Source organism: Sorghum bicolor, chromosome 1 (genome assembly GCF_000003195.3).
Source record: "Sorghum bicolor cultivar BTx623 chromosome 1, Sorghum_bicolor_NCBIv3, whole genome shotgun sequence".
NCBI lineage: Eukaryota > Viridiplantae > Streptophyta > Magnoliopsida > Poales > Poaceae > Sorghum > Sorghum bicolor.
In genome coordinates this window covers 16422715-16446462 of record NC_012870.2, presented here as the reverse complement: position 1 = coordinate 16446462, position 23748 = coordinate 16422715, and the positions used below count along the sequence as shown (strand labels likewise).

The following is a 23748-nucleotide window of genomic DNA, read 5'->3' as shown; positions in this document are numbered from 1 at the left end:
CTTTATTTTGTTTTTATTTTTGTTTTTTTTCTTTTTCTTTTTCCCCTAATTCATGTTTATAGATTCAATTTATTTTTATTTTTCTTTTATGTTATTTTAATCTTTCTTTTATTTTTTCCCTCCTTATTTTTTTATTCCTTTTTGTGCTTTATTTTTTTCCCTTTCTTTTTTTCATTTTTTATTTCATTCATCTTTTTTATTTTTTTTGTTTCTTTTGGCAACACATTAATTTAGTGCTGGTTACAAAGGTGTTTATTAGATTACTTTTTGTGGCATACATGCATGCATGTGATTGAATGGCTACAAACGTCTTGATATTGATCCAACGATGGTTGTTTAATTTTTTTAGTGGACTAATATCATAGGAAGCGAGTGATACTATTTTTTGTTTCTGTTTTATTCAATTTTTCATATTATTTTTTATTTACTATCATTAATTAGTTTTATTTATTCTTTTTTATTTCTTTTTTTGTATTTATGTTTTTATAGATTTTTTTTTATTTTTCTACTTTATCTTACTTAATTATTTTTTTATATTTACTTTTTTCTTTTCTATATTTCATGAGATGTGATGTAAAATGATGTTTTTTGCAACGTTTATGTGGTATACAATGCCATGTTCTTTGATGTTTTTTATGATGTTTATGTAGTATATGTAATGTTCTATGATTTTTTATGATGTTCATGTGTTATACATGTAATGTTCTATGATATTTTTTTGATGTTCGTGTGGTATTTTTGTAATGTTCTACGATTTTTTTTTATGTTCGTGTAATATATATCTGATAATGTAATATTCTATATTGTATTTGGCGATGTTCTATATTGCATTTGGTGATGTTCGATGGTTCATTTAGTGATGTTCACTTAGTATATATGATGCTATATATAGTGATATTCACGTAATATATATGCGATGTTCTATAATGTATTTAATGGTGTTCTATATTGTATTTAGTGATGTTCTATGATATATTTAGCGATGTTCATGTTAAAAAATGTCTCTATAGAATAAATATTCATTAATAAAAATTATCTAAATATATTCATGTGAGATCTTGTTTTGAAGGATTTATTATAAGAAACATAATGGTGAAAATAGAATTTAATTTGGATAATCGGTTTAGTAGTTATAACTTTTTTTAGTTTGTAGAAAACTTCTCGTATGTAACTTGATAGAATAAAAAATTAATTTATTCCACCTGTTGGCTTCATGCACGTGCTGGCTGCGGGTGGGCGGCATGCACATGTTGGCTGACTGCGGGTGGGCGGGAAAGGAAGACATGGCGCGGGAAAAAATCATCGGACGGAGTTTGCGGTCCGGCCGCTCGGCCACTCGCTCGCTACTATCCCAGTCACCGGCATGTCCGTACCCTGCAATTCCCTGTTAAAAAAAATGCGATTCCATCCGAGTTTCCTGGGAATTTCATAAGGAACGGTATAACTCAATAAAAAAAAATGTCACTGAATTTTTAAGTTCTAGATCTCAATTCGATTTTGACTGAACACGCACTGCCCTGCTTTGGTTCCGTTCATTATTATTACTAGCAAAACATGCCCGTGCGTTGCAACGGGGCTTCTTATACGGTCATCTAAATGACTTAGGGTTCACAAAACTATTTAACAATTGTGTCACATATTACAATACGTCTTGGAATCGAACTATATTACATGGTTGTTTCCAAAATATACCCATGCAAATTTTAACCAAATCAAGACTCCTTATCTCTAATTTATCGTGTAGTACTCTTAGTAAAGACAGCTAGAACTTTTATGCTCGAGGGATTGAAGAGACACATGAATCTAGAGTAAATGATAAAAAAGTTGTAGGAAGAAAATTTCTCCTTTTAATATTAGAAAAAGATTCATATAAAGAGATCAATTTTATATTGTCTTACTGGTCCGAATATTGTGTTTAATTTCACTTGGCAAGAAATTGGCAACCTGATAGATTATGAGTAAGCCAGCGAGAATCAACTATAATGCCTTATCGATCACAAAGCAGAATTGAAAACCAGTTTTGGTGGCTTGTACTCCTTCCGTACTTAAAAAAATGAAGTCGTTTTGGATAAGAATTGAGTAAAACATTAGGAATATAAAATTATAAATAAATTTTAAATTATTAAAATTGAAAATGTAAAAACCATGTAAATAGTTTTTTTTCAAAAAAGTACTTTCATAAAATATAAATACATCACTTTTTGATAAATATTTTTATAAAAACAAAAAATTAAAGTTATATTTAAGAGACCGTGACACAGTCCAAAATGATATTATTTTTTAGTATGGAGGAAGTACACAGTATATAAAATAGTCATGCTGTATTTTTTATAGAACAGCAAATATGATTATGAGTTGTACAGATCAAGATTACATATTGATATATTATTAGTTTTTTTATTAAAAATAAATTACCGTACTATTTTTCCCTGAAGCAGCAGCAGCAGCATGCGATTTGCGAGGACAACCATTCCGCTTCTACTGCTAGTCTGTTAACGCTTACTTCCGTGTACTGCACACATTCGACGAAATGCCGGCGTGAGCGCTCTTCCCCGTCAACTGAGATTCGCCTCGCATCTTCTCTGATTCCTTCCCCTACTTCCGTCCCTATCAACGGACCCAGCCGAGATCGATGAGTCTTGCCGAAGCCTGGTTCCTAGGCAGATTGCGCCCGCTTGGATCTCCTAGCTCGGTCCGCCTTGATGGTCCCTGGGATCGGCCCGGGGAGGAGTTCGAGGTGATGAGGAGGCTTGCCTGCAGAGGTTGTCGTCGCCGTGAGAAGAAAAGGTGTACAAAGGTGGAGGAACGAGCAAGAAATGGCACTCTCACAGAGTGGACTATCCATCTTTCTACTGGGCCGGCCTAGCAGCAATCACTGTGAGTGAGTACACTGAGTAGTGAATGACACTCTCACTGAGTAGTAACGGGCCAGGCCCAATTCAAGTTGCGCTGGCAAGGCCGCGCAGCAGAGCGCGTAGCGACGTAGCGGGTGAGAGTCGAGTTCGGGGCATTCGCAGTTTTAGTACCACTTCGCTGCTCTAGCTCAGCTGCAGTCCGAAGGAGAAGCATAAAAAGAGGGCCAGGGTAGCCTTGTGAAAGAACGCAGCTGCGCGGTGCACACAGTGCGAACTATTCTTTCGCCTAAGGGATTCTCCTTTTTGAAGGTCTCAGACAGAAGATTGGCGGACAGAGCTAACTTGATTTATATTGGATTCAATTTGTTCTATTGGGTTTTGTTAAGGAGTCCTTGGCGTGGTGTATTCGGAGACTTTTATTTATAAATAGCCAGACGAAATTATGTCCAGACGAAAATTTAGGCTGAAATTTTGTCTCTTTATTAATAGGTATAGATTATGTGCTTGAGATCGAATCGCCTATGTTTTGAAGCTTTGTAATTATTCTAAACAATAACATATAGCGATGGATAGATATAAAAATACTCAATACATTTCAAATTACAAGACGTTTGACTTCTATGGTACCAAGTTTAATCACTCATTTTATTCAATTATGCAAAATATTACTTTTTTGTCGTAGCTTCATTTATTAATAAAAGTTATTTAAAAATAACTTAAATTAGGTTATGTTTATAAATTTTTTTTGAATAAAACGAATGGTTAAACTTAGAATAAAAAAGTCAAATATTTTATAATTTAGAATGGATGGAGTACAAAACATTGCATGATTGTATTAGGGGAAAGAGGGTCCAAAACTTGCCACTCGATTAACTTGTACTACCTCTACTCTTATTAATTGGTGCTATGAGAAATGGGTTGGTTAAACTCTTTTAAGTTTGACTATGTTTATAGAAAATATTATTAGTATTTGTATATTTAAATAAGTTTATTATGTTATAGATATTAGTATTTTTCTTATACATGTTTAGTGAAAATTGAGTATGTTTGACTCATGGGGAATTGAGAACTACATATATAGAAAGGAACAGACGGAGTATTGCTCTAGCCTCACTAGTTTTAGCCTTGTTTAGTTCTCAAATTTTTTCAATATTTTTCGTCACATCGAATCTTACGGCTCATGCATGAAGCATTAAATATAGATAAAAAATAACTAATTGCACAGTTTACCTGTAATTTACGAGATAAATCTTTTAAACCTAGTTAGTCTATAATTGAATAATAATTGTCAAATAAGCCGAAAGTGCTACAGTAACAAAACCAAAAAAATTTCACAAACTAAACAAGGCCTTATTTTTCTATGTGCCTCGATACCTAAGTATAAGTTGTAATATCTGAATTTTAGCACAAACTCACACCACACACTAATGTGCGCAAGCTCGATCTATATATACATATACCTAAAGACACATGCACGACTGAGACATACTCGAAGATCAACAGACTTCAAACCTGATAGCATGGCATCTTAACCATCGTTGCGCATCTTGAAGCTGCAAAGAAAATGAGAAAAACCCGGTACGAAACCTGTATCGATCGTTGAGCAAGGTTCAAAACAGGTTGTGAACGCTCCACTAAGAGCAAGTATAATAGCATGTTATAAGTTAGCTAAATGTTAAGGTGGAGAAAAGAGAAGATGAAAAACGATTTGTAGACTTAGAACCAGCTTAGGCACAAAAACTAAAAAAACTTTATGAAACAGATATGTAGACCATGTATCAATTGTGAAGACCTAGCTACTATACGAATGGGCTAAGAAGACTGGAAAAAAACTTACGAGCAACTGACTATATTTTTAGTCTTGCTCTGAGCACATCCATCCATTGAGCCAACAACTCCTCTAAGTTTTAAATTTGGACTATCGTTATGCTCCAACCTCGCTAGAGCAACTCCAAGAGCTTGTCTAAATTTAGTAGCCAAATTCTATTGTTTAACCATTTTGTAAAATAGAAAACTTCTTAAAAAAGAAGAAGTCCACAACAGTCTTGCTATTTTATAAAATCAGATAGCCAGTGTCAGTGGTTGGTTATATATGACCACCGAAAATCAAGAGATAACCAACTTTCTATTTTACAAAAACAGATAGCACATCTGTTGGAGCCTATTTTTGCTATGTAAATTCTAAAATAGTCTCCACAACCAGAATAACCAAGCTTTTGGAGTTGCTCTTACTTCAATAAGCATTGACTTACATAGCATAAATTAGAGTAAGAGTAAAAAAAAAGTTTGGAGAGCTCAAGGAGAGAGAGAGTGAGCGCGCCTTGTAGAGAGATGGAGATCATTAAACAAAGTGAAGAAAATATTTAATGTCTTAAATCTAGTCCATTTTGAATATATTTATATTTACGTAGAAGAGAGATAACACTATATTGAGTGCAAATCCCGACTTTCAAACAGCTCTTAACAAAAGTTGTGCATAGAGATTATGCCAGATGAATATGATTTATATCTTGCTACCTATCTAAACATGCCAAATTACAAATCTATTTTACTCTTAAAATAAAAAACAGGGGGGGGGGAGAGTAAACCCATTTCTAATTTTTTGGGAGAATTCAAAATTCCAAATACGAGGGTCAAATTATAAAAGTACACTTTTTCATTACTTTTAAAATCTTGTTATTACATCCCCTCCATGTCCAAAGCCAAAACATTTTCGAATCGATGGGGAAAAAAACTTCCTCCAAACCCTAAACTCGGCCAAACCCCACAGGCCATCAGATAGGCCTCCAACCGCCGGCCCCCTGTCCCCTGCAGTCCACCCATGGCGGCGGTGAGCCAGAGCGATGCGCCTCACCGGGAGCCCGGGCAACGCCGTCCCATGTGCGGCGTCTGCGCGAAGCCCCTCCGCCTCTGCCTCTGCGGCCGCCTCCGCTCCCCGCCGGTGGACAACGCCGTCGGAGTCACCGTGCTCCAGCACGCGATGGAGGCCCACCACCCGCTCAACTCCACGCGCGTGGCGCGCCTCGGCCTCCGCAACCTCGCCGTCGTTCAGGTCACCGACGTCAACCACCGCGCCCGCTTCATCCTCACCACGCTTGAGGCCGCCGGCGGCTCCGGCGCGGCGGCGTCGGGTCTTGGAGGCGGTCCTGTGGCTGCTCATTTTGGAAACCATGATCGGTCTGACGGGCCTAAGGAGATCGACTTGCAGAATGGCTGTGGCCTTGCGGTTCCTCGTGATGGGATTTGCGCCAAATCAGATCGAAAAGATAGCGCGAGCTGTGATTTTGACGGGTCAGGATTGAATGCCTGTGGTTATCTGGGCGCTGAAGACATCAGTTTTGGTGATTCTTGTGAAAGGTTGGATCGTGGGGACCTCAATGATGGGATCTTCTGCAATCTTGCTGGAGAGGTTGGTTCTCTTAGTTGCTGCCACAATGATGGTGGGTGTGTCAGATTCATCAAGAAGACGAAGGGTGATGAACGGCCTGCAGATCTTGAAAGGCCTAACTCTGCAGCAAACCAGATAGAGAACTCTGTTGATGACTCAACTATAGGTGAAAGCAACCAGGGGTTGACCTATAAGGTAAATGGTAATTTGTCTCATTCGGTAGTAGCAAATCACTCAGACTCAGGAGTGGTTAATGGGACGGTTAATGCCTGCAATGGTATGGAAAAAGAAATAGATAAAGTTTGTGCTGCTCTTGGACAGGGTTGGACCAGGAAAAACATGGATAAGTGCGCTATTGCATACACAGAGAAGGAACTAAGGATTGATATCGAACGTGGAGTGAAACCCAAAATCAGATGGTTATCAAGAGGCCCGCTTGGTGAAGCAGCTGTCGCGAATGGCTTTCTTGTCACAAAGATACAGATGAAGAAGTGTAAACTCACTGGAGAAGTAACAGTATTTGAGGAATTCTCAATCACCATACCACCAAAATCTGCTTTGCTATTTCCGTGCCAGCGGGCAATCAATATCGATGCTTCAGGTTGTCAGGTACAGCATTTGATTGTGTTGGATGGCACTTGGGCAAAAGCACAGAGGATGTACCATGAGAATCCATGGTTGCAGCTTCTGCCACATGTGAAGCTGGAGTCAGATAGGGTTAGCTTGTATAGTGAGGTGAGGCATGAGCCAAAGGCTGGGTGCTTGTCTACCATTGAGAGTATAGTTGTTGCCATGAGGAAACTGGGAGAGGATTCAAAGGGATTGGATGATCTCTTGGATGTTTTTGAGTCGATGATTGCTGATCAGCGACGATGCAAGGATGAGAATGTGAAGCAAAAGCTGAAGTCCTAATCATAAGGTCTTATCATCATCAGTCTGTTATCTAACTTCATGATGACCTCTGGATGCATTTTTCAGTCCAGATGACATATTTACGTTACTTCATACTCAGATTTTTTTAATGCTGAAACTTCATAGTTAGATGGTGTTTTCCATTTAAGCCTTATCTCATTTTCTGGTTAGGGCAGAACATATCATTGCCAGTTTCCCCTTCTATGATCAGATCTGACTCTTTTCTCATTGTTGCTAAGCTCTCATACACAAATATATTTTGTAGACTTGGACCTATGGTAATCATTTTGAATGGGATGATGATACATCAGATATCTGATACAGCACTGCATTGCTTCTGCTTCTATTCTCCTATTCTTCTTAAAGAACTGCTTACGATAAACTATTTAGTTGACCCCCTTCACTGATCTTGGGCCAGTTATAATTTTCTTGCCATTTCCAATGTTGCATGCCATGAAGTTCGCTACAACAAATTAAAAACTGAGTTGCTGAGAATTTATTTTTATTGTGTTGGGAATGCCTATTTTTCTTTCTGCCATTGAAATGCATCTCATTCTGTCAACTCTCAGTCAGCTTCCACCATTTTTGACTAAGTAAAAATCCCCCCCCCCCCCCCCCCCCTTAAAATATCATGACGAGTATGCTGCTGGAGGTCCTTGAGAATTGAGATCCTGGTTTCTAATTAGCCTCTCTTTGCATAATAAGCAGGTAAGGCTGCCTAGAAAATTCCTTTCCTGAGACTCCATGTTATGTTGGAGCTTCTGGCATTGGATATGCCTTTTGTTTAATAATTATCATGAACAATGGAAATACTATGAAACATAATTGCATAAAAAATGCAAGATTTGTGTATTTCTGTCTTCCTATAGACAGTGTGCGTTGTACACCTTTTGAGATCAAAGAAGTTAGTCTTAGTTTTTTTGCAAATAACAGAAGTTAACTCTAATTTCCTCTTTCGCTGTGTTCTATTGGTCAAGTTTATGCTCTATATGTTTAAAGCCCATTTATTTATCAGATATCATTTCATAGGTCTTCCTACAGTTATATTTTTTCCTGCATGGTGTTCAGTTTTCCCTTGATGTTATGGTATTGCAGTGCTCACCAGATAAATAAATGAGTGTCCTGTTTTATGTCCTGAACAAGCTAACTCTGACTTACTGCTTACTCAGGTTCAACTCCAATTTTGATTCATTTTTACAGTTACCACAAACAACCACTTGCACGGCCACATCTTGGTTGGCCTGGCTGTTTCTCATTCCAGTTGTTTCTGCATTTGCTGGGTTTATCAGTTGGACTTGGTAGAATCATAATTTTCACTTGCTGGGTTTCTTTCACAGGCTAGTGATTTGCATCTGTAGAGAGCTGATTGGCTTTTAGCTGCCCATGTGGCCAATTATTCAATACAAATGGTGAGATACCACCTGGATATGTTTTACTCCTGCTAGAACAAAATGTGTGTAGATTTTTTTAAAGGTTCTTTTTTTTTCTGTTAAATGGGAACCTAGCTTCAGCTTTTCCTGTGGTAGCATTTTCGTAGGCAGTGGAACACGCTACAGAGGTGTCACCATTTTAGTGGGGACACTTCCATAGTATGCCTGTATGAGGTTTCTGCAACTCGACCATTGAATCTTTACATAAATGCTCTGTAATTGCATTGTCTAAGCATGGTGGAAGCTGTATCTTCATTTCGCTCGCCGTGGTAAGAGCGGTTGGAAGGTAATGAGAGGATGGCATAATGATGCCAACAAGATATTTGGGTAAGAGATCATGGTTTATAGGGTGGCTGTCTGTTTTTTTTTAAAAAAAATCAGTTATTGTTCCGCTCTAGTGCCAGTTTTGGTCCCAGTTTCAGTTCTAGTATAAACAAATGGCTGGATAGCTTGTCGCAGCTCAATTGGTAATTCGACTGTTTTTTCTTAAAAAAAACATTTAGTTGTTTTTAGCTTGTCAACAAATCCAATATTCTAAGAGTACTTGTGCAGACGAATTCAGTTGCTTTGAAAAGTTCAATCATTATGATTGAAGGAATTATGAACATTGGTCAGTGGACACAGCCCCCTGAGTTGGCTCTATACATCCTAAGATAATGATTGGTTGTTTTCATTAGGCCTTGTTTAGTTTACCCCAAATTCTAAAAACTTTTCAAGATTTTTCGTCACATTGAATCTTGCGAGACGAATCTTTTGAGTCTAGTTAATTCATGGTTGGACAATAATTGTCAAATACAAATGAAAGTCCTATGGTGTCAAAATCCAAAAAAATTTTGGATCTAAACCAAGCCTTGGTCTTGCCACTCGAATGTATACAATAATGTCTTAGGTTTTCGAAAAGAAATGTATACAATGTCTAGCTATGGTGTTTAGTTCTACCTAGATGTTGTGTTGTATGTATTCACTTCCATGTCTTTAATAGAGGTCACATGCTTTTACTAGAGGTATATTTTGGCGTATGGCAGATGAGTGTATTTCATTTTTGTGAAATTCATGTGTTTGAGCACTGTGTAAGTTTGCATAATAAACTTTAGGCCTTGTTTAGTTGAAGAGGTGAAAGTTTTTTTTAAAATTATTATAGCATTTTCGTTTTTATTTGACAATTATTGTCCAACCACGGACTGATTCGTCTTGGAAATTACAGACAAAACAATTACTTATTTCGTTTATCTATATTTAATGTTCTATGCATGCGCCGTAAGATTTAATGTGATGGAGAATCTTAAAAAAAATTTAAATTTTGGAGTGAACTAAACAAGGCCTTACAAAGCAACCAAATGGTCAAAAAAATAATGCACGAGTTTGGATAAATACTAATTGCTAATGCAGACGACCAAACAAGCCACGTTGCAATTGCAATTGTAGGAATGTTTCTTTCTCCATCGGTTGCTACATTTAAACTATACTCCTTCGTTTTAAAATAATTGTCGTTTTAGATTTTTTGTCACAAATTTGACTAGATTTATAGAAAATGTGTATAACATTTGTATCTTCAAATAAATTTATTAAAAAACTAGATTCAAAGATCTTTCTGATGATACTAATTATGTATTATATGTATTAATATTTTTTAATATATATTTAATCAAAGTTGTTTCTCAGGAAGTGAGAATGATAGTTATTTTGGGACGGAGGGAGTAATCCGTATTAACGTTTTTTTTTCTGCCAAAAGTAACAGGTTCAGCGACAGGTCATGGATAAAATCCAAAAGTATTCAGTTTGAACAGCAAACTCTCTGCTGTTCCAGTGCAATGAATTAGGTGGTAAATACTTTTCCACTCCAAATTCCAAAAAAGAAAACCAAAATAACGAAAAAGTCGCAGATCCCAAATTGTGGTCTAAAGTTGAAGCACATGCATCAAATATTTTTCTTGCCGATCGCATTCACCTTCACGCATCACGCTTAATTTTTCTATACACGCGCATCGCCACGTTCTATCGTAGATGAGATGACATTGAACTTTTTTTCTTCCACTTGTTTTAATAGTAATTTCAAAACTAAATTTTCATTTCAAATACTTCGTGTACCGTTACATTCTGAGAAAAGTTATCGTGGCTTCCATGGCTTACTAAGGGCCACGTTCATTCCTGCGCTAGAATGATCTGAATCTATTTCAAATCTAAACTATTCGATATTTTGTACTAAGTTAGAAATATTTCGACCTGTTTCAGGCTGAGAATGCCTAACGGAAGATGCCCTAAGGTCATTTTGGTTAGTTGCAAAAAAGGTCGTTTTGGTTGTGCCTACATTAAACTTTTGACTATGTTAATCTATATACAAGGAAAAAAACACCACCTATATATAACATTAAATTCGTTTTATAAAATTTATCATAAAATATAATATAATGTGATAGTGTATTTATCTAGAACGGTACATGTCAACATACATACTTTTCTATCAATTTAGTGGATTTTTGAAAATTTTGACTTATAAATAAAACTAGTTCCTATACGTATATGTTTCAGAAACAGGCAGTAACATTTAATAGCGATTTTTTTTTGTTTTGAAAAATGGTGTGATTTATTAGGAGTGTTTGAACAACTTCAAGAGACTTATTCTTTCTAACTGTGAGGGATAGGTTGCCTAGAGATTTTAGTAAAAAGATTATATTCTAACAATTTCTTTAATTGGATTTTAAATATACTCACCTTTTATTCAAGATTTCTCAAATAACTATTTAAAGTACGTACATAACTGCTATATATAAATGATTTTTAAAATAATAATTTAGAGTGTGACTTAGGTCTTGTTTGGTTCCTTGCTAGAACCAAACAGGACCTTAAATTGCCAAATTGATACCACGCTGCACGCACGTCGCTGCTCGTTTGTATTTTTCTGACCGGCGGTGACGGTGATACAAACGATCACGTCGTCGCATGCCAGAATCGCAGATACGAAGGCCTGTTTAGTTCTCCGATGAAAGTTTTTAAGGCCCTGTTTAGTTTCCCACCTAAAAATTTTTCATCCATCCCATCGAATCTTTGGACACATGCATGGAACATTAAATATAGATAAAAAAATAAACTAATTACACAGTTTAGTTGAGAATCGCGAGACGAATCTTTTAAGCCTAGTTACTCCATGATTAGCCTTAAGTGCTACAGTAACCCACATATGCTAATGATAGATTAATTATGCTTAATAAATTTGTCTTGCAGCTTCCTGACGAGCTATGTAATTTATTTTTTTATTAGTTTCTAAAACCTCTCCCGACATCCTTCCGACATATCCGATGTGACACCTAAAAAATTTTCATTCCCAATCTAAACAGGCCCTAAACAAGGCCTTAGCCTTTTAGGCCTTGTTTAGTTTAAAATTTTTTTGGGTTAAAGTACTGTATTATTTTCGTTTTTATTTGGCAAACACTGTCCAATTATGGAGTAACTAAGTTTAAAAGATTCATCTCGCGATTTACAGTTAAATTGTGCAATTAGTTTTGTTTTCATGTACGTATATTTAATGTTTCATGCATGTGCTACAAGATTCGATGTGATGCAGTTAAATGGTGCAATTAGTTTTTGTTTTCATATATATTTAATGTTTTGCCACAAGATTTGATATGACAGAGAATCTTGAAAATTTTTAGGTAGTTTTTGAAACTAAACAAGACCTTATTTGTATTCGTATTTGGTAATTATTATCTAAATATAAATTAATTATGTTTAAAAAAATTATTTTAATAAAATATATAATTAATTATTTTTGTAGTTATATTTAATACTTTATATATATATCGTAAGATTTGATATAACGGAAAATCTTGATTTAGGACACTCACAATGCAAACTCTACTATAGAGTCTAAAGTTATTTATTACATCGAACAATGTGGACTTAGAGTCTAAATAAGACTTGAAGTCTTATTTTTTCTACCTCTTTCTTCAATAAATATGCTGCCACATCAGTAAAAATACCATAAATAATATGTAATTAATTGTTTTGGACTCTATCCCAGCAGAGCCCACGTCCCAACACGTTAAAAAAGAGAGAGAGAAATACTCCCTCCGTTCCAAATTATAAGTCATTCTAAGAATCTTGGAAAGTCAAAGCATTTTCAAGTTTGACCAAAAATATAAAGAGAAATATAAAGATTTATGTCATAAAGTAGGTGCATTATGAAAATAAAACTAACAAAGAATCTAATGATACTTGGTTGATATAAAAAAATGTTATTATTTTGCTATATAAATTTGGTTAAACTTGAAAAACTTTGACTCTCCAAGATTCTTGGAATGACTTATAATTTGGGACGGAGGGAGTATATATAGAGAGAGAGAGCGCGCTCCCAACACTCTGGCACTCTGTTCAGCGCCAGCGATCTGCACGTGGCAGCAGCAAGATACCGCGTGGGGGAGCAAGAGCAAGAGCAAGAGGAGTCAACGCACGAATGGCGGGCACGGCGTCGCCGGCCGCGGGCTACGGCTCCGACGGCGTGTACCGCTCGCCGCGCGCGGCGGCGCAGATCGCCTCGGACCCGGGCCTCTCCCTCGCGGACCTCGTCCTGCGCCGCGCCGCGGCGTGCCCCTCCGCGCCGGCGCTCGTGGACGCCGCGACCGGCCGCGCGCTCACCTTCGGGTCCCTCCGGTCCGCGGTGCTCGTCGCGGCCGCCGCGCTCTCCTCCCGCGCTGGCGTCCGCCGCGGCGACGCCGTGCTGCTCCTCGCGCCCAACTGCGTGCTCTACCCGGTCTGCTTCCTCGCGGTCACCTCGCTCGGCGCCGTCGCCACCACGGCTAACCCGCGCTACACCCCGCGGGAGATCGCCAAGCAGGCGGCCGACGCCCGCGCCAAGCTCGTCGTCACTGTCTCCGACCTCCTGCCCAAGATCGCCGGCCTCCGCCTCCCCACCGTCCTCCTCGACGGCGACGGCGGCGGCGCCCCCGTGCCTAGTTCGGACTGCCCCAGCAGAAGCAGTAACGTCACTCTCTACTCGGACCTCGTCGCCGGGGTTCAGGAGGCGGAGTACCGCCGCCCGCCGGCCGTGGGGCAGGGCGACACGGCGGCGCTGTTCTACTCGTCGGGCACGACCGGGGAGAGCAAGGGCGTGGTGCTCACGCACCGCAACTTCATCGCGGCGGCGACGATGGTGACGTCGGACCAGGACGAGCTCGGGGAAGGAGGCCGCAACGTGTTCCTCTGCTTCCTGCCCATGTTCCACATCTTCGGCATGGCCGTGGTCACCCTCGGCCAGCTGCAGCGCGGCAACGCCGTCGTCGTCATGGCCCGGTTCGACGTCGACGCCGTGCTCGCCGCCGTCGAGCGCCACCGCGTCACGTACATCTTCGGCGCGCCGCCGGCGATGATCGCGCTCGCCAAGCACGGCGGGGGCCGCAGGTACGACCTCAGCTCGCTCAGGTGCATCGGCTCTGGCGCCGCGCCGCTCGGCAAGGACGTCATGGTGGCTATGGCTGACAGATTCCCCGGCGCCGACATTGTCCAGGTGGGGTAGCAGCATGTGGGATCGTGCAACATTAATTAAATGCTTAAGCAGATAGGATAGGAGTAATCTTCTATGTGATGATTTTTCTTCCATTATAGTAGTATGAGATTACACATCACATTATGATCCTTAATATTATGATGAGAACCGTTGACACCGTAGCCTGTGCACATGGTCCCACGAGCTTATATCGTAGCCAGTGCACTACAGGTTTAGGTGATTACTAAAACAGCACAGTGATAACTGTGGTGAACATATATTATTTGTTGGGGTGCATCCTGTTTTATCTTTAGACCAGACATATACTCCCTATGCTGCTCAAAATGCTGAAAAGTGTTTACCTTTTTTGCGAGGAAAAAAGAATGTCTGCTTGCATTTTTGCTGCCATTCTTTTGTACAATGATGCTACCTGCCTACCTATAAACTCAGAGGTGCTCCTCTTGCAGGGTTATGGTATGACTGAAACCTGCGGGATAATATCTCTAGAGTACGTGCAAAAGGGTCGTGCCCGTCAGTTTGGTTCAACTGGAGCACTTGTCATAGGAGTTGAAGCAAAGATTGTTGATACAAAGACAATGAAGCATCTGCCTCCGAACCAGCTAGGAGAAATCTGTGTTCGAGGACCAAACATAATGGAAGGTAAATTTGGTTTGCGGTCTGTGTAAATTTAAACCTGTCATTTATGATGTAGGTTACCATAACATCTATGATCGGAAAGGGAGCTGTATTCGCTAAATAAAAGACATCATTTCTTGGTCAGCTATTTACAAATTGAAATACCGAGCTCAAACTGCAGCAATTGTTACTAGTTTTTTTTTTGGGTGGCATTGCAGTTGTTTATCGATAATTAGACTATGCCAATTGATAATGAGTGACATGATTTGAAAGGAAAATGCTCCTAGTGTTTTATATCGAGATGCTCCATCTATTAGACATGTATAGCCATGTGCTCTGCATATCTAATACCACCTACAAAATTTCCTGTCATGAGCTATATGCAAATCTACAATGTTTCTCACCAACAACAGGCCCAAATGCCTGCCAAAACTTCTCTCTACTTATTTAATTGGGGCAATTGTTAATAGGTTATTTCAACAATGTGCAAGCCACTGAGTTTACAATCAAGCAAGGGTGGTTGCATACTGGTGATCTTGGATACTTTGATGAAAGAGGCCAGCTTCATGTTGTCGATAGACTTAAAGAGCTGATTAAGTACAAAGGCTTCCAGGTAAAGAATTTCAGTTTTTTCCCTGAAAATTCTATTCAGTTTTAGCAACCCTTTTCTTATAATCATGTGAGGGAAAATTAGTTTTTCCCCCTCGTGCCAGAATTTTTCAAGTGAAATAGAATGTCCTTAGACCCTTTTTTTCAGTAGGAACTTTATATCTTTCTTTATTACTGGCAGATTGCTCCTGCTGAGCTTGAAGGATTGCTTTTGTCTCATCCTGAAATTCTTGATGCTGCTGTTATCCCGTAAGCTGAACAACTTAGATCTATCTTCAATTTTCTTTTGTTTTCTTGTCTCTTATCTTGGAAATCTACTTTCTCCAAGGTATCCTGATCCCGAAGCAGGGGAAGTTCCTATCGCCTATGTTGTACGGTCACCAAAGAGTTCACTGGCTGAAGTTGATGTCCAGAAATTTATCGAAAAGCAGGTGATGTTGGCTAGTAGAAGCCAAGCTTAGTTGTGTGGCCAGCAACTAGTTTTACTATAGTAAAAAGACCATAGCATCTCTCTCATTAATCGAATTTTGTAACTACTGAGTGGACAATGTTGGGTACTCCTGCATCAACTGAAAATGGCTCTTCTAATAACACCGTAATGAGTTTGTATGAACTACATTTCAGGTCGCGCACTACAAGAGACTGAGGAAGGTAAAGTTTGTGGACAGTGTACCAAAATCTGCTGCGGGAAAGATTTTGAGAAGAGAGCTCATCGCCCAAGTCAGATCATCCAAGCTGTAGCGAATTGATCTTCTCAATTTCATTACAGGCCTTGTCGTTTATTTTCTGCTAGACAGTACAAAGACACTAAGTTTTTTTTAAAAAAAAAGGTTTGAGGAATAAAGCATTCTGGTTTCTGATATCCATGGACGAATGAGTATGGCCGTATGCTAGACATTAAGGCCTTGTTCAGTTCTGAATTTTTTTGGATTTTGGGTATTGTAACACTTTTGTTTTTATTTGATAATTATTGTCCAATCATGGACTAATTAGAGTAAAAAGATTCGTCTCGCGATTTATAAGAAAACTATGTAATTAATTTTGTTTTTATCTATATTTAATGCTTCAAAACTATGTAATTAATTTTGTTTTTATCTATATTTAATGCTTCATGCACGTGCCGCAAGATTCAATGTGACGGAAATCTTGAATTTTTTTTGGTTTTTGAGCTGAACAGTGCAGGCCATGGATGATGTAGACAAGTACGAATGCAAGCGGGTTTGTTGCCGAACCTGCAAGTGTCGGCCATTTTAAACACAAACCCGCTTTAATTTAGGTCCCCTTTGGAACACAGGATTGTAAAATATAGGGATAGGAAAAACAAAAGAACATTTTACGGGAATGCACTTGCAAAACATAGGATCCAAAAACATAGGAAAACTATTTAGGTAGATGTTTGGATGGCTATAGGAAATTCGTAGGAATAGCCAACACTCTCACGGTACAACTCGCCAAAAGAAGCGGTTGGCTGAGCCAGCCCGGGTTCGAGTCATGGCACCACCTTCTTAAGACGAAATCAGGGGGACGTCTCTCCCTCTGGTCGAGTTTTTTTTTAAAATTTGTAGGAATAGGAATGTATAATCTCCCATGATGTGATGTGATGTTTGTCCTCTAGCTTTTTTATTTCTTGGTAATACCTGTGATTTGGCTCTTGATATGCCTCGTTTCTACGCAAGCCAGAGAAATAAAGAAGTAGGAGTGGATGTTTTTTTCCTGTAATGTTTTCTTTACATTTCCTATAGTTCAATCATATAAGCCAAAGGATGCTACAGTGTTGAATCCTATAGGAAAGGCAATCCTCCATTTTTCCCATGAAATTCCTGTGAACCAAAGGAGGCCTTATTTGTGGGTTTGCCGATCGAACCTAGATCCAATCTCTATAACATACTGATATACTGGAAAAGAAAAATGAGAGCTCAGAGTGCATTCTTCTTTTTTTCACCTGTGACTGAGCATCTAGGCCTTTTAGATGATCTGAGCATACTGGAATAGATGATCTGGCTACAGGATTCCTGAGAAAGGGAATATGCAATTCCTTTATTCTAAGGGGAAAAAAAATCTAATTTTCCTCTTCAACTTTTATAAAAATCCAATGTTTCTCCCTAAACTCTAAAATCGAATAAACCACCTCCTCAACTTTTGAAACCGTGTAGTTTATCTCTCTGGACAAGTTATAAACTGTTTTAAAGGCGGTTTTATTCTTTTTATTTTTTATTTATTTTGATTAAATCTTTAAAAAATCATATAAAATATAAAATTCAATTTTATTAGACTCTACATGAGTAAATCTACACAATTAACATATAATACGGTATATTTTAGTACATAGATTTTGATCTATGATTTTCTATAACTAATTAGAATAATTCATAACTACAGTTTCTATAATCCTATTGTGGTACAATTTTTTATTGTGACCTAATTATTATATACTTTAATTGTAGTAAAAATTTTATACTTATTAGATCATGTATAACTTAGTTTATTCTTGTTAAATCTAAATAAATCTGTAACTAAGTTATGAATTATCTAATAAGTATAAAAGGGTGTTTTAGACTGCTTCACTCTAGTTTTTGCAGCTCTACCATGGAGTTTGTGGAGCAGGAGGTACTGTTTAGCACGCAGCTCTGCTCCAGCTCTAGGAACGGTTATTTCTAATGTAAATGGTCCATTATGTCCTTGATCGAAATTGCTCTTGATATTGTCAAATGATGGAACATTAATAGAGGCCATAATTAAAATACAAAAATTAACAGAGGCGGCACATACAGGAAGAAATGAGGTCGTGGCGTCGGGAGGGGTAGCCGTTTACGAGAACCAATCCGTGATTAATGAGGGACAAGATAGGTAATTACCTCACAACTCCATGTGACAATATCAAACTCTAAAAACTGGAGTACCTCTTGAGGTACTCTAGAAAAAAAAATATGAAGTTGGTCTCTAGCTCCACCTTTTTTGCGGAGCAGAGTTCGTGGAGCTAAATTTGTTTTGCAACACAGAGCTGGAGCGAAGCTAGAGAAACTAGAGCGGAACAGTCCCAAACATCTCATAAAATTTTTACTACAAAGCCACCATAAAAGATTTATCAAAATGGACCATAAAACTTAGGCCTTGTTTAATTCACTCAAAAACCAAAAATTTTCTGAGATTCCACGTCACATCGAATCTTGCGACACATGCATAAAGCATTAAACATAGATGAAAACAAAAACTAATTACACAGTTTGTCTGTAAATCGCAAGACGAATCTTTTAAGCCTAGTTACTCCATGATTGGACAATGTTTGTCAAATAAAAATGAAAGTGCTACCGTGTTAAAATCAAAAAAAAAAATTAGACGTAAACAAGGCCTTATACTTGCATTTATCCTTGGTTTTAGGTTTCTTCGCCGCCGCCGTCGCCGCCGCTCAGATCTGGCGGAGACGCTCCCTGCTCCTCCAGTTTGCACGGAAGAAGATCGCTATCCCCACTGATCCGTCAGCCATGAGCCGATCCTTAGTCCTTGCCCGTCCGCCTCTGTTGTACCCCGACGATCTGGATCCGCCTCCTGCTTCCATCCTCGTCGACCCGCACGGCTACATCGACGACCGCACCAACGCCACCACCGCCGAAAGCGTCACACGCAGCGGCAAGCGCATCAGGGTAACCTTCTGGGTGGTTAGCCCGCCGCGCTGCTCCTTCTTCACCGTCTACAGCCCGGATTTAGAGAGGTCCGCGTTCGGCGGCATCCCCATGCTCCTCAGCACGGAGGACGGCCTCGCCTTGCTTCGCGTCCCGATCTGCCGTCTGGGTGGGGAAGGTGTCGCGTGGAACAACGACCACTTTGTCTATCACGCCGGCGACGAGAACAACAAGCCTCCGTCGCTGTATTTGATCCCCAGGGCTCCCGGCGGAGTCTTCTCTGACGAAAACGTTGGCCTCCTGCGCTGCCGTGATGGTGGCGACATGTATTTCATTGCTATACTCTGCTGGGCATACTGCGAGGGAAAGTACGAACTGCACCTCTACAGCTCCAAGACAGATACATGGAGCTGCAAGATGATGTACCTTGCTTCATCAGAGCAGAAGTTGCTCTACACCTATCCCAGCAAGGTGATCACTATTGGAGGGGAGCTTGGGTCCATAGGCTGTTGACCTCTGGCGAGGCATCCTCGTATGCGACGTCCTCAAGGACAGCTCCGAGCTTCGCTACATCCCACTGCCACCTCCATTGGTGCCCAGGAAACTCAAGGGTCCTCCATTGTATGTTCGGGACATCATTGTTGTTGAAGGCTACATCAAGTACTTCGAGATGTGTTCACATATTGTCGGACCTGAAGCCTGGAAGGCAGTCACATGGGAAAGGAAGGATTCTTGGGATGAGTGGAAGAAGGACAGCGTGATCGAAGTTCCCAAGTACCCAGCACATACCAACCCTGATCAGCAGGAGGCTGAAACCAAAACCCTGCCAACCTTGAAGGGATTCTACTCAGGTTATCCAGCCCTGAGCCACCACGACAGTGGTGTTGTTTACATATTGGACAGACATGGCCTCGATGACACAGACGTAACTGTACTTGCAGTTGATATGAGGAAACATACTCTAAAGGGTGTGGCTGATTGTTACTCCCCGAGGCCGCTGGGTTACAGTTCCGTCTACTTTGGAAGTGGGATCTCCAAACATCTGCTTTCCCCCAGGTAATGTTGTATTGTAGACTCATTATGTGTATGCTTATTTCTCAGGCTTGTATACACAACTTCTTACCTAGGTCTCGCATTTGGAACTGCATATAAAAGCTACATTATGGTTCTAGCATGTATAGGCACTAAATGCTGTTTTAAACACATCCATACTTATGTTAATTATAATGTATGCTCTTTCATTTTATGGGGCAGTCACGAGTTTTATATAATGTAATAATCCAGTAGTTTCCAACCAAGAATGAGCCTCACATGAAAATTATATTGTTGGATTCATACCTGAAAAGTAGTTTCTATTTGTTATTAACTTATGACTACGTATTTTAGTGTTGTAGTGGAGTAGACACTAAAAGTCAGTCTAGCTTTGGAGAGCATGCTTAGTCATACCATGCTGTATACTGCCTCCATCCCATAACAGTTGTCATTCTAGCCTTCTACACTTGTCTCAGATTAGGCCCTCTTTGGTAGGACTTTGGCTTCTCCAAAAACAGAGGCAAGGAAAATATATGTTTCAGTGGCTTTTGCTTCTAGGCCCAAAAACAACTTTAGCTTCAATGCTTTTGGCTTCAGGTTCCGTTCCTGTGCGTGCTTGTTCAGTAGGGCTTCTAGTTAAGCTGGTGGAGAAGCCCCTGCAAAAGCCATACATCTCTCTCCTCGTTCCCTGTGCACCACACCTTTTTCACTCCTTAATCCCTGTGTCCAGACCTAGAATGAAAACTAATATGGCATGGATGGATTGCTATTTTATAATGTCAAGATTCAGTTCTATGTATTAAGTTTATCGCAAAATGAGGAGTTCAAGTCTGACCACCAAATACCATTCTTTTATTCATTAGATGGTATTCAAATTGATTGTAGTATTCTTTACTTAGGTCTCTGTCCTCAAATTTTCTGTGCTGTAACTTGTTCCTGTTATCGATCAGACCGATGCAAAATTTGCAATCACAAAGCAACACTTCTTGCACATAATCATTTTAGTTAGATAATTGCTCTGCTTCTACGGCATGTTGTAGTTAGATAATCTACTTTGCTCATCTTCTTTCTGTCATTTGAACTAAAAATATTTCCATCAAACAGAAATTAAGCATAATTACTGTCATTGCATCTGAGTTGTATAGTCTAGAACTACCAATTTTGTGAGCCTGCTTCTTTGTGGTCTGTTTCTGAATTTACTACTGTTCAATTTAAACTGATTTTGTACCAGAGCAGATTTTGTTAAATAATATACACTGTTTTACAGAGGGAACGCTGCTACTGAACCAAGTAAGCAACAAAACTCTGCAATTTGGTAATCAAGGAGGTCCAAGGAAGAATGTGCAATCTGAGATGAGTTCTAAAAAGTTGATGGAACACACTGCAAGTGTAGAGGAAGACGTTGCCGTTGTAACCAAGCTGACAACCTAGAAGTTCCTGTGAAGAATATCAACTGAACTCTTAAGCTGGTGGAAGAAGCCACAAGTTTAGAGAGACAGGAAGTAAGGTGTCAGGTGTGCAAGGAATTCTTGCGGTGGAACAATTGGACTATTCTGTGTGTGGTCTAGAGGCTTGTTATGGTATAATGCACCCGAAATCAGAAGCTAGATGCTGGTATTATGTTTCTTTGTCCTCGTACCAACATTGTCTTCTGTTTGCTCTATTGGAAGTCGACGACTATGCCAACGCTTAAACTTATCTGCTTACGTCATCAGTTCATCTTGGTTGGGTGCGAATGAAGGGAATTTCATGCGGGGTGAATCCATAAAAGACTAGAAATTTCACTGCATCTTTTTGCCCTCTATTTTGGCATCCGATCAGTATCACTGCTACCAAGCTTAGTTGTGATCAGTAACTAATTTTACTATAATAAGAAGACCATAGTATCTCACTCACTAATAGAACGAATTAACGAAACATAGTAATTCCCGAATGGACGATGTCCTGTACTCCTGCATCAACTGAATATGACCCTTCTAATAACACCGTAATGAGTTTGTGTGAACTACATTTCAGGTCGCGCACTACAAGAGATTGAAGAAGGTAACGTTTGTGGACAGTGTACCAAAATCTGCTGCGGGAAAGATTTTGAGAAGAGAGCTCATCGCCCAAGTCAGATCATCCAAGCTGTAGCGAATTGATCTTCTCAATTTCATTACTGGCCTTGTCGTTTAGGTTCTGCTAGATACAAAAGACACTTAAAGTTTTTTTTAAAAAGTTTGAGGAATAAAGCATTCTAGTTTCTGGTATCCATGGACGAATGAGTATGGCCTATGCTAGACACTAGGTGCAGGCCATGGATGATGTAGACAAGTACGAATGCAAGCGGGTTTGTTGCCGGACCTGCAAGTCGGCCATTTTAAACACAAACCCGCTTCAAATGATTTATTTGTGGGTTTGCCGATCGATCCCTCTCCAATGTCTATAACATACTGATATACTGGGGGCCGGTGCTGAGCATTTTTGGACGTGGAACGAATCTAAAATTTTAGACCTTTTATATATAAACATGATAATACTACTAGTACTACCTGTTGGTACTATATACACATAAGCAGTTAACCAAATGGAAAAGCAATATTCGTATAAAATAATTGGTATACATATTAAATTATCTTAAATGTTTCTTCTAACATTCTTTGATGCGAAGATCGTCGATTCGCTTTTTCTTCTTTCTTTTATCATTGTCAAAAAGATACTTTATTGATGACATGGTACTATTAAAAAAAATGGATTAAGTCTACTTTTAGCCCCTTAACTATTGGCCGAGTTTAATTTTAGCCCTCAACTACAAAACCGTCTGTTTTTCACCCTCAACTATCAAAACCGGTCACTTTTAGCCCCCGGAGAGAGGACAGGACAGTTTTGAGCCACTTTGAGCGGTTTTTCCTTTTTCTTTTCTATGGTTAAACCTGTGAATTTCATAGTGAATTGTTTGAGCATGGTAAATTCATCATTTTTTTTGGGTAGCCTTGTCATGATGTTTTCTATAAAGGAAAAATATGAAACTATAAAAATAAGTAGTGTTTTATGCTAAAAAAATAGATCTTTTAATTAATAAATACATGTTCTATCATTTTTTAGGATATATATATATATATATATATATATATATATATATATATATATATATATATATATATATATATATATATATATATATATATATATCCTATAATCATGAAACTTTTTGCATAACTGTTTTATACTAAGATAGACCATCACAAAAAGTTTGAGATTAATTTGATGATGTTTGATTATATCTCTAATTTATATGCTTTATTAATTACATATAAATTAGGGACATAAGCAAACATCATTAAATTAATCTTAAACTTTTTTGAAGGTCACAAGAAGTTTTATGATCATAGGATATATATATTATCCTACAAAAATCATAGAACATGTATTTATTAATTAAAAAAGCTAATTTTTTAGCATCAAAAAATACTTACTTTCATAGTTTCACATTTTTTCTACATAGAGAACATCATGAAAAGGCTACCCAAAAAATTTAATGAATTTCCAATGCTTCAAAAATTCACAATAAAATTCACAGGTTTAACCATAGAAAAGAAAATGGAAAAAACCGCTCAAAGTGGCTCAAAACCGTCCTGTCCTCTCTCCGGGTGCTAAAAGTGACCCGGTTTTGATAGTTGAGGGTGAAAAACATACAGTTTTGTAGTTGAGGACTAAAATTAAACTCAGCCAATAGTTGAGAGGCTAAAATTAGACTTAATCTTTAAAAAAAATTAGAGAAACAATTAGTAACTACAACTTTATAAAA

At 38.7% G+C, this 23748-nt stretch overlaps 3 protein-coding genes across 3 annotated transcripts; all 3 read left to right on the top strand.

The window, feature by feature from the left end:
• Window positions 5574-7481, top strand: LOC8063038. Its single transcript, XM_021459617.1, has 2 exons — window positions 5574-6438; window positions 6565-7481. Exons 1-2 carry the CDS (start codon window positions 5677-5679, stop codon window positions 7153-7155), a joined length of 1353 nt encoding a protein of 450 aa, XP_021315292.1. The 5' UTR covers window positions 5574-5676; the 3' UTR covers window positions 7156-7481.
• On the top strand, window positions 12955-16171 carry LOC8063037 (4-coumarate--CoA ligase-like 1). The gene is made up of 6 exons (XM_021452058.1): window positions 12955-14085; window positions 14532-14724; window positions 15171-15313; window positions 15491-15558; window positions 15638-15740; window positions 15934-16171. Exons 1-6 carry the CDS (start codon window positions 13036-13038, stop codon window positions 16048-16050), a joined length of 1674 nt encoding a protein of 557 aa, XP_021307733.1. The 5' UTR covers window positions 12955-13035; the 3' UTR covers window positions 16051-16171.
• Window positions 18640-21701, top strand: LOC8065651. The gene is made up of 2 exons (XM_021452059.1): window positions 18640-19985; window positions 21229-21701. The coding sequence occupies exon 1, from the start codon at window positions 18792-18794 to the stop codon at window positions 19440-19442; it is 651 nt and encodes a 216-aa protein (XP_021307734.1). The 5' UTR covers window positions 18640-18791; the 3' UTR covers window positions 19443-19985; window positions 21229-21701.